This window comes from Erpetoichthys calabaricus, chromosome 15 (assembly GCF_900747795.2).
Source record: "Erpetoichthys calabaricus chromosome 15, fErpCal1.3, whole genome shotgun sequence".
NCBI lineage: Eukaryota > Metazoa > Chordata > Cladistia > Polypteriformes > Polypteridae > Erpetoichthys > Erpetoichthys calabaricus.
The window spans coordinates 90,603,567-90,615,288 of record NC_041408.2 but is presented as its reverse complement, the minus strand read 5'-3'; the positions used below and the strand labels follow the sequence as shown (position 1 = coordinate 90,615,288).

The following is an 11,722-nucleotide window of genomic DNA, read 5'->3' as shown; positions in this document are numbered from 1 at the left end:
ATCTGTCTATCTATCTATCTATTATATAGTGCCTTTCACTCTATCTATCTATCTATCTATCTATCTATCTATCTATCTATCTATCTATTATATAGTGCCTTTCATATCTATCTATCTATCTATCTATCTATCTATCTATCTATCTATTATATAGTGCCTTACACTCTATCTATCTATCTATCTATCTATCTATCTATTATATAGTGCCTTACACTCTATCTCCTTTCATGCCTATCCGTCTGTCTGTCTCTTCCGTGGTATAAATGGTTTGCTAACACCACTCAGTCATCACGCGATGCGGACATTTGCCCATTAAAGTATTTGGCTGTTCAAGTTGGTATTTTTAGTGACTATAATGGTGACATGGTGGCATGTTGATTAGCACATGCAAGTAAGAATTCCATTGGAGTCCCCATATGTGACATTAATGTCCATTTGTCCCTTTATTAATCATTGAGTTTCCTAGCTGATCGCGCAGAGGCTCACGCCGCCCCCTAGTGGCTCTGATTATACAGCACCCCTGCCTCCTCCCCTAATGAGCCTGTGCAGGTCCCCTAGTCTGTCGCGTAGCATTTGCTGAATGTGTAAATTATTGCACTAAACTTCTGTATTATAAACTGAGAAGGCTGATCCTCGGAGTGTAAAGACCACCTCGTTCCTCAGTGTGCCCCCCGTTTTTCGCCATTCCTTTTTCTAGTCCGTTCGCTGAACATCGAGCTCTTGTTCCACTTCATATTTATGTGCTCCTCGGTTTGGAATCGGAGTGCACATGTGGGATTTGAACTGCTAACATGTAATTAGTCAATCAGTCGCTGGCTTTTTCGGAATGTTTTCCAAGATTTCTGGTTAGCGCGGTTTTGTTTCAAATGCACGACAAATCCGAAGACACAGCAATGGATGGCGGAAACTACTGTGGGGGATCAAAGGAGTTTTTAATGCGTGTGGAGGACGCCGGTCTGTGGACTTCACTGTTTCTGACGCTGCCTCCTTCTCTTTGGTTTAACTGACTTTTTCCGATTTGGATTCTCATTCCCGACTCTCATGTGTGGACACGGGAGACGTGGAGTCCATTTAGACTATTGGGGTCCACTTCATGCCAGTTAGCTCATTCGCAGTTTATCAGGATAGCCAACCTGTTCGGGCACAGTGCTTGGGCACTCACTGTGAGCGCAATACCCTGGAAATTCAATGTGAAGATCACATCGCGCAGACGGGGCGTCAGTAAAGCCAGCAGATAAGGTGGTCTTGGTTTGCTGCAGGTCTTTCCCCATTGAGACGTGTTGGTGCAGCACCAGGTAGAGGCAGCAGGTGGCGCTCTTACCTTATTTAACATATGACCAACTTCAAACAGACGTTCATGACCCACTGCTGCCATTTAAGCCTGTGGACCCGTCTATTCATCACATTATCCAATAAACTCATCCATCCATCCTTTATCAGATCTGCTTAATCATTTTCAAGATTGTGGACTGTGAAAGTCCCCACTTCTTTTACATGTAGCAGACTACAAACTGAAAAAAACATAATGAAGGACTTTTTAGAGTTAAAGAACCTCATGCTGTTCCTTCACGGACTACACGAAAACTTAAAGCAAAGCAGCCATGGCACCGGTTCACCTGGCAGAAGGGCGCCTTGGAACAGCCGGCATTTTCCATTTAGTCCTGATGGAGCCTGTGTGGTCTTAATGCTTCAGTGCCAGAGCAGGAACAAACGGTACATTTTCATCCTTATTGCCATCGGGTAATGAAATATGAAGCTGTTTTCTTGATTTTAGGCCGAAGCTATTAACACTTTTGTAAATTACACCTGACCCTAATGTGACTACTCTGTAGGTAGGAAGACTCACTTTGTGCCCTTCTGTGACTTTCACCGCCAGGAACATTACATTTCTGCAATTTACAAGAATTTCATTATTAAAATATTCTTATTTATACATTTATTGGTTATCACTTTTTATTACTTGGTTTTCTAACTTCAACTCCAGTTCTTTTTCTACATTTTCTTGTGTGGCGAAGGCAAAGTCTGTGCCTCTGGTGACCTCTGCTGGTCACTTTCAGTAGTGCAGAATTACTGGTCTGTTTTAATAAGGGGATGAATGGAAGGGGCGTGTGGTGTGTCTTTGTAAAACTGTATTCATTATCATGGGACTGAAAAACTACAATCCGTGTGTCATATAGTGGCTTTTTTCTATCTATCTATCTATCTATCTATCTATCTATCTATCTATCTATCTATCTATCTATCTATCTATTATATAGTGCCTTTCATATCTATCTATCTATCTATCTATTATATAGTGCCTTTCATATCTATCTATCTATCTATCTATCTATTATATAGTGCCTTTCATATCTATCTATCTATCTATCTATCTATCTATCTATCTATCTATTATATAGTGCCTTTCATATCTATCTATCTATCTATCTACTATATAGTGCCTTTCATATCTATCTATCTATCTATCTATCTATCTATCTATCTATCTATCTATCTATCTATCTATCTATTATATAGTGCCTTTCATATCTATCTATCTATCTATCTATCTATCTATCTATCTATCTATCTATCTATCTATCTATTATATAGTGCCTTTCATATCTATCTATCTATCTATCTATTATATAGTGCCTTTCATATCTATCTATCTATCTATCTATCTATCTATCTATCTATCTATTATATAGTGCCTTTCATATCTATCTATCTATCTATCTATCTATCTATCTATCTATCTATCTATCTATCTATTATATAGTGCCTTTCATATCTATCTATCTATCTATCTATCTATCTATCTATCTATCTATCTATCTATCTATCTATCTATTATATAGTGCCTTTCATATCTATCTATCTATCTATCTATCTATTATATAGTGCCTTTCATATCTATCTATCTATCTATTATATAGTGCCTTTCATATCTATCTATCTATCTATCTATCTATCTATCTATCTATCTATCTATCTATTATATAGTGCCTTTCATATCTATCTATCTATCTATCTATCTATCTATCTATCTATCTATCTACTATATAGTGCCTTTCATATCTATCTATCTATCTATCTATCTATCTATCTATCTATCTATCTATCTATTATATAGTGCCTTTCATATCTATCTATCTATCTATCTATCTATCTATCTATCTATCTATCTATCTATCTATCTATCTATCTATCTATCTATTATATAGTGCCTTTCATATCTATCTATCTATCTATCTATTATATAGTGCCTTTCATATCTATCTATCTATCTATCTATCTATCTATCTATCTATCTATCTATCTATCTATCTATCTATCTATCTATTATATAGTGCCTTTCATATCTATCTATCTATCTATCTATCTATCTATCTATCTATCTATCTATCTATCTATCTATCTATCTATCTATTATATAGTGCCTTTCATATCTATCTATCTATCTATCTATCTATCTATCTATCTATCTATCTATCTATCTATTATATAGTGCCTTTCATATCTATCTATCTATCTATCTATTATATAGTGCCTTTCATATCTATCTATCTATCTATCTATCTATCTATCTATTATATAGTGCCTTTCATATCTATCTATCTATCTATCTATCTATCTATCTATCTATCTATCTATCTATCTATTATATAGTGCCTTTCATATCTATCTATCTATCTATCTATCTATCTATCTATCTATCTATCTATCTATCTATTATATAGTGCCTTTCATATATCTATCTATCTATCTATCTATCTATCTATCTATCTATCTATCTATCTATCTATCTATCTATCTATCTATTATATAGTGCCTTTCATATCTATCTATCTATCTATCTATCTATCTATCTATCTATCTATCTATCTATCTATCTATCTATTATATAGTGCCTTTCATATCTATCTATCTATCTATCTATCTATCTATCTATCTATCTATCTATCTATCTATCTATCTATTATATAGTGCCTTTCATATCTATCTATCTATCTATCTATCTATCTATCTATCTATCTATCTATCTATCTATCTATTATATAGTGCCTTTCATATCTATCTATCTATCTATCTATCTATCTATCTATCTATCTATCTATCTATCTATCTATCTATTATATAGTGCCTTTCATATCTATCTATCTATCTATCTATCTATCTATCTATCTATCTATCTATCTATCTATCTATTATATAGTGCCTTTCATATATCTATCTATCTATCTATCTATCTATCTATCTATCTATCTATCTATCTATCTATCTATCTATCTATCTATTATATAGTGCCTTTCATATCTATCTATCTATCTATCTATCTATCTATCTATCTATCTATCTATCTATCTATCTATCTATCTATCTATTATATAGTGCCTTTCATATCTATCTATCTATCTATCTATCTATCTATCTATCTATCTATCTATCTATCTATCTATCTATCTATCTATTATATAGTGCCTTTCATATCTATCTATCTATCTATCTATCTATCTATCTATCTATCTATCTATCTATCTATCTATCTATCTATCTATCTATTATATAGTGCCTTTCATATCTATCTATCTATCTATCTATCTATCTATCTATCTATCTATCTATCTATCTATCTATCTATCTATCTATTATATAGTGCCTTTCATATCTATCTATCTATCTATCTATCTATCTATCTATCTATCTATCTATCTATCTATCTATCTATCTATCTATCTAGATAGATAGATAGATAGATAGATAGATCGATCCTTTATTAATCCCACGGGTACATTCCCATACTCCAGCAGCAGCATACTGATAATAACAATATTAAATTAAAGAGTGATAACAATGCAGGTATGACAGATAATAACTTTGTGTAATGTTAACGTTTACCCCCCCGGTGGAATTGAAGAGTCTCATAGTTTGGCGGAGGAACGATCTCCTCAGTCTGTCAGTGGAGCAGGACGGTGACAGCAGTCTGTCGCTGAAGCTGCTCCTCTGTCTGGAGATGATCCTGTTTAGTGGATGCAGTGGATTCTCCATGATTGACAGGAGTCTGCTCAGCGCCCGTCGCTCTGCCACAGATGTCAAACTGTCCAGCTCCATGCCTACAATAGAGCCTGCCTTCCTCTCCAGTTTGTCCAGGCGGGAGGCGTCCCTCCTCTTTATGCTTCCTCCCCAGCACACCACCGCGTAGAAGAGGGCACTCGTCACAACCGTCTGATAGAACATCTGCAGCATCTTATTGCAGATGTTGAAGGACGCCAGTCTTCTAAGGAAGTATATTATTATACCCCTCATCTCTCCTCTGCACATGTCCAAAACAACACAATCTCGCCTCTCTGACTTTGTCTCCCAACCTGAGCTGACCCTCTAATGTCCTCATTTCTAATCCTGTCCATCCTCGTCACACTGAATGCAAATCTTAACATCTTTATCTCTGCCACCTCCAGCTCTGTCTCCTGTGCCACCGTCTCCAGCCCATATAACACAGCTGGTCTCACTACCGTCCTGTAGACCTTCCCTGTCACTCTTGCTGATATCCGTCTGTCACAAATCACTCCTGACACTTTTCTCCACCCTGCCTGCACTCTCTTCTTCACTTCTCTTTCACACTCTCCATTACTCTGTACTGTTGATCCCAAGTATTTAAACTCCTCCACCTTCACCTCCTCCACTCCCCAGGATGACCTCACCATTCCTCTGACCTCCTCTCATTCACACACATGTATTCTGTCTTGGTGGTCCTACTGACCTTCATTCCTCTCCTCACTAGGGCATATCTCTTACATTATTATTCATTATTAAATTATTATTATTCATACATTTAATAATTTAATTATGATTAATTATTAGTTAAATATCCACAGTAAATGGTTTTATTTGGACTTTGGAAATGTATTGTTACAGCGTAAGAGTTCACGTTACTAACACTGAATGGAACAATACATAAAACATTTGTCAAGCAGAAAACGAGGATGACTTTCAAGGGGGGTGAATACTTTTGCACACCACTGTACATCTCCAGTGGACTCCCAGTTCCAGGAGAGTAACAAGCTGTCACTTTAAAACCGATCTGCTTAATCCAGTTCAGGGGCTCGGGGACTGTCATATTTTTTCATAATAATACGTCGAATGACACCAGAGAATTATGTTAATCCGTTTAAGGAAAACAAATAAAAGAGTTTTGGAATTTTATTAAAAACAACAGATTTGTCTTTTTTTTTTGACATCACATATTTCTGTTTACCATTTTATTACAGACTTGAGTTGTCAGGTTTCAGTAACATCAAGAACATTTTTACATTTCCAAATTATAACACTTTATTGCTTAAATATATGGTTTCCTTAGAGGACTCAGGCCTTACATAAAATAAAGAGTTTTCAAATAGTCAGACGTCGGCAAAACTTTACCCACCAAATGGTAGAAATTAGGATACTGGACTTTACTGGAGAAGCAACTGTGTGAATAAGTGGACACTGTCATGACATCTCCTTCGTTCTGCTGTTGTTACTAGCTGCACATATGTTCAGCAGTTATTCCCTGCAAATGAGTATTTCCCAGTAATAGAAAAACCATCAGATTTTGTATTTAAATGAATGTAGATATGACTCAGGCTCTAAGTGCGCTGTAATGAAGGTCTTGGCCCTCTTTGAGGGGTCGAAGGTCTTGGCCCTCTTTGAGGGGTCGAAGGTCTTGGCCCTCTTTGAGGGGTCTCTGCCCCGGTACTTTCGGTTGCATTGTTCATCTCACATCCAGAAGCCATGCAAATTCCTGGAGCACCACGGAGTCCTGGGTATCCTCTCAAGCCAGGCTGGCCTGGGTGTCCACGGGGTCCCTGATGACCTGGCTGACCGTTAAATACTGTCCCGGTTCTTCCTCGTTTTCCTATTGTTTTGTTATAAAAGGAAAATAAAAATGGTATTTCTCTTTTGTGACTGTGTTTATTTTTAATAATTACTTTATTCAGGATAGACACAAAATCTGATTGAGTACTATAAAATCCATACAATGTCTACAAAGGTTTGAGAATGACATGAATATGAATTTTCACAAAGTTTGCTGCCTCAGTTTTTATGATGGCAATTTGAATCGACTCCAGAATGTTCTGATGAGCGATCAGATGAATTGTAATGAACTGCAAAGTCCCTGTTTGCCATTAAAATTAACTTCATCCCAAAAAACCACTGCGTGTCAGCCCTGCCACCAAAGGACCTGCTGACATCATTTCAGTGATCCTCTCATTAGTACGGATGAGAGTGTCGATGAGGACGAGGCTGGAGGTCATTCTGTCACACTGATTGAGTTACAATAGCGAGGTGAAGAAGGCTCCAGGGCGCCCAAGAGAGTCCAGCAAGCGCCAGGAGCGTCTCCTAAAGTCGATTCATGGCTCGGGATCGGGGGGGTTTGCACCACCAGGGCAGAGCTGGCTCAGGAATGGCAGAAGGCAGGTGTGAGTGAGGTGAAGACTTTTGGAGGATGGCCTGGTGTGTCAAGAAGGGCAGCAAAGAAGCCAAGAAAAACATCAGGGACAGACTGATATTCTGGGGTTGGACTGCTGAGGACTGCTGGGGTCAAGTCATTTTCTCGGATGAATCCCCTTTCAGATTGTTTGGGGCATCCGGAAAAAAGAAAAGGTGAGCGGCGCTACCATCAGTCCTGTGTCAGGCTAATAGTAAAGTATCCTGAGACCATTCATGTCACATGCGGTTGTGTTTCAACCAAGGCAGTGCAGGGCTCACTCACAATTTGGCCTAAGAACACAGCCATGAATAAAGAATGGCACCAAAACATCCTCTGAGAACAACTTCTCCCAACCATCCAACAACAGTTTGGTGACCAACATGATGGAGCACCAGGTCATAAGGCAGAAGTTAGAATTAAGTGATTCAGAGAACAAAACATTTGGGGTCCATGGCCAGGAAACTCCCCAGAACTTTAATCTCATTGAGAACTTGTGGTCAGTCCTCAAGAGGCGGGTGACAAACAAAAACCCACCAATTCTAATTATGCAAGAATGGGCAGCTGCCATCAATCAGGATTTGGGCGAGAAGTTGATCTACAGACAGCCTGCCAGGGTGAATTGCAGAGGTCTTGAAAAAGAAAGAAGAGCCAACACTGCAAATATGGACTGTTAATGTCATTGTCAAGAAAAGCCTTTGAAAATCATGAAATGTTTGTAAGTCTACTTCAGTATCCCAGAGAAACATCTGACACAAAGATCTAAAAACACTGAAGCAGCAAACTTTGTGAAAACCAACACTTGGGTCATTCTCAAAACTTTTGGCCACAACTATAATTTGTAACTATTTGGTTAATATAGAAAGTAGCAGATAAAATGTTAGTCAGTCATTGTCCAACCCGCTATATCCTAACACAGGGTCACGGGGGTCTGCTGGAGCCAAACCCAGTCAACAAGGCAGGAACAAATCCCTGGGCAGGGCGCCAGCCTACTGCAGGGCACACACACACACACGGGACATGGCCAATGCACCTAACCTGCATGTCTTTGGACTGTGAGAGGAAACCCACACAGACACGGGGAGAACATGCAAACTCCACGCAGAGAGGACACAGGAAGCGAACCCGGGTCTCCTTACTGTGAGGCAGCAGCGCTACCACTGTGCCACCGTGCTGCCCCAGATAAAAAATAAATAAATATAATTCAAAGCAAAGGTACCTCATTTTGTTGACCTGAATGTCTTAATAAAGGCTGTCACACATGCGCGTCCAAGGATCTCCTCAAAAGCATGTAATAACCCTCCAGGATGAGAGGGGGCACTGTCACTAACAAGTTTTTCTCCTTCTGTTCCCACAGCTCTGACAAAGCACCCATTTACAGCCCTTAGCCCCGCCCTTCCAGTCCATGCAACGTAAGAAGCCCGGCCATCCAGAAGGAGGCATCTTTTGTGAACAAAACAGATCACAGGACGGACGCTCCCTGGAAGACCCTAGTCTTGACAACCAAAGTTCTTGCTTCTTTGCTTTTGTTGATTTGCCCACACAAGCTAAATTTTGAAGCCATAAAGTCACAAATTTAAGTTGAGTGATATTATTAAATGGGACGACCAGGCTGGTGTCCAGATTGTTCTTCCGTGCTATTCCAGCACTCATCCACAAGGTTTAAAAAGCATCTCCAGTGTCCACTCATATTCATCTGTGCTGCACAGTGCACTTCTGCCTGTAGTTAGAATGGAAACTGACCCCAAAACAGGGTGATATGCCACACTGCCACAAAGAACTTTCATATGATGCCGAAGAGGCGACAATCTCGTCAAAGAGATGGTAGGCCCGTCTTCACACACACTGGTTCTGACACTGTTCTCACATTTTTAAAGCCACACAGATGTCAGAACTGGCCAGCTTTCTGTTGGTTTACCTGACCGCTGACTCGGCCCCGCACAATTATTTTTACTTTTCCACTGACTTAGTAGTTTTACGTGAATAGAAAACGCATTGAAATTGCTATCCTTTGTTGATGAGCTTTGAGTGTGGGTTGTGTGGTTAACACTTGGTTTTTAATTTGGTCAGTCATGACACTCATTAATGCAGGTGTCAACGAACACACTTTGCTTTAGCTCATCCGGACTGCTACTCTCCCTCAAGTTTATAAGCTGACTTAAGGCTGATTTCGGTCCTTTGGCCTCTGGTAGCTTTCCTAACTCATTAATCAAATGTTATGAGGGTAGACAGTTTCAGGAGAGAAGTGGGGCACAAAACAGGATTGTGATGAGCGGAGAGGAACTTGTTGGCCTCTCTTAGGTATATAAAGTGTTATTTCTGGCCTTCAATTAAATTGAGTTTGGCCCCCTTGATCTACACAAATGTGAATAATAAAAAAATGACCTATGTCTTCAAAAAAAACATTAAGTTGAGTTTTAAAAGTCCTTAAAGTCTTACTGTCTACCACACTACTTGGCTCTGATTTTAGAACATTAGAACAATCTGGATGAGAACAGGCCATTCAGCTCAACAAAACTCTCCAATCCTCTCCACTTAGTTCTTCCAAAAAAACATCAAGTAAAGTTTTGAAAGTCCCTAAAGTCTTACTGTCCACCACACTACTTGGTCACTTATTCAAGGTGTCTGTGGTTCTCCGTGTGGAGAAAAACTTCCTAATGTTTGTGTGAAATTTCCTCTTCACAAGTTTCCAACTATGTCCCCGTGTTCTTGATGACCTCATTTTAAAGTCACCGTCTCGATCCACTGGACTAATTCCCTTCATCATTTTATATACTTCAGTCAGGTCTCCTCTTAATCTTCTTTTGCTAAAACTGTAAAGGCTCAGTTCTTTTAATCTTTCCTCTTAACTCATCCCCTGTAGCACTGGACTCACCCTAGTTGCTCTTCTCTGGACCTTCTCTAGTGCTGCTATGTCCTTTTTATAGCCTGGAGACAAAAACTGCACACAGGACTCCAGATGAGGCCTCACCAGTGTGTTATAAAGCTTGAGCAGAACCTCCTGTGACTTGTACTCCACACATCAAGGTGCTATATAACCTGACATTCTGTTAGCCTTCTTTTTTTATGATAATTACATTTTTAATTATAAATATAATGACAATAGTCCTAAGGCTAGTGACTGAACTGATATTTTGGATTTTCAGATTTATGGCTCACCGATGCTTCCATGTTTATAACTGCTTCTAGTCTTAGTAGCGCTCTTTGCTTGGCTGATAATGCTTCATTTTTTACCCTAAACCTGTGACAGACAACAGCAAACTCCAATTTTCAGACTTCCCATTGTGTATTCAAACCTCACATTTTTACTTCCTACCTGTGACCTTTTACATTTACTGATATTAAATGGTTAAAAGGCTCAGATCTTTTAATCTTTCCTCTTAACTCATCCCCTGTAGCCCTGGACTCAGCCTAGTTGCTCTTCTCTGGACCTTTTCTTGTGCTGCTATGTCCTTTTTGTAATCAAGAGACCCAAACTGCACCCAGTACTCCAGATGAGGCCTCACCAGTGTGTTATAAAGCTTGAGCAGAACCTCCTGGGACTTGTACTCCACACATCAAGGCGCTATATAACCTGACATTCTGTTAGCCTTCTTAATGGCTTCTGAACACTGTTGGGAAGTCGATGGCTTACAGTCCACTATGACACCTAAATCCTTCTAATAAGGTGTACTCTCTGCCAAGCCTCAAATGAGCCATCTTAAGCTTCTGCTTTGTTTCGGGGGGCTTGTCCCCTTACATTTTCTCTTCACCATATGGAAGGCCTACTCATCTGGATTTACATTGGGTGACTGGCTTGTTCAGTCATGAATTTTCCATTTTGTAGCTTTGATAAACCCCTGTATGGCCTCAGCAGTGCATTTGGATCATCATCTTCTTTTAGGATGAAGCACAGTCCAATGGGTTTGGAGGCATTTATTGGAACTTGAGCAGATCAGATTTTTCTATACACCTCAGAATTCATTGTGCTACTGCCATCAGCAGTTCATCAATGAAGAGAAGTGTGCCCAGGACCTGTGACTGCCATACATGCCCATGCCGTAACACCCCCAGAACCATGTTTAACAGATAAGGTGATCTGCTTTGGATCTCCGGCAGTTCCTTGTCGTCTCCAAACTTTGCTCTTGACGTCACTCTGATGAGGTTCATCTTTGTTTCATCTGTACACAAGACCTTTTCCCAGAATTCTGCAGGCTCTTTGAAGTCCTTTTTCACAAACTGTAATCTGGCCATCCTGTTTCTGTGGCTCACTAGTGGTTTGCATAATGCAGT

At 39.3% G+C, this 11,722-nt stretch overlaps 1 protein-coding gene across 1 annotated transcript in view; it reads right to left on the bottom strand.

Annotated features, from left to right (window-relative positions):
* Positions 1-5,999: 5,999 nt before the first annotated feature.
* Positions 6,000-11,722, bottom strand: part of zmp:0000000760 (collagen alpha-1(IX) chain) — a 55,074-nt gene continuing 49,351 nt past the window's right edge. Inside the window, exon 26 of the mRNA XM_051919258.1 lies at positions 6,000-6,877. Within this exon, the coding sequence (XP_051775218.1) occupies positions 6,609-6,877 (269 nt within the window). The 3' untranslated portion in view covers positions 6,000-6,608. The remainder of the gene's footprint in view (positions 6,878-11,722) is intronic.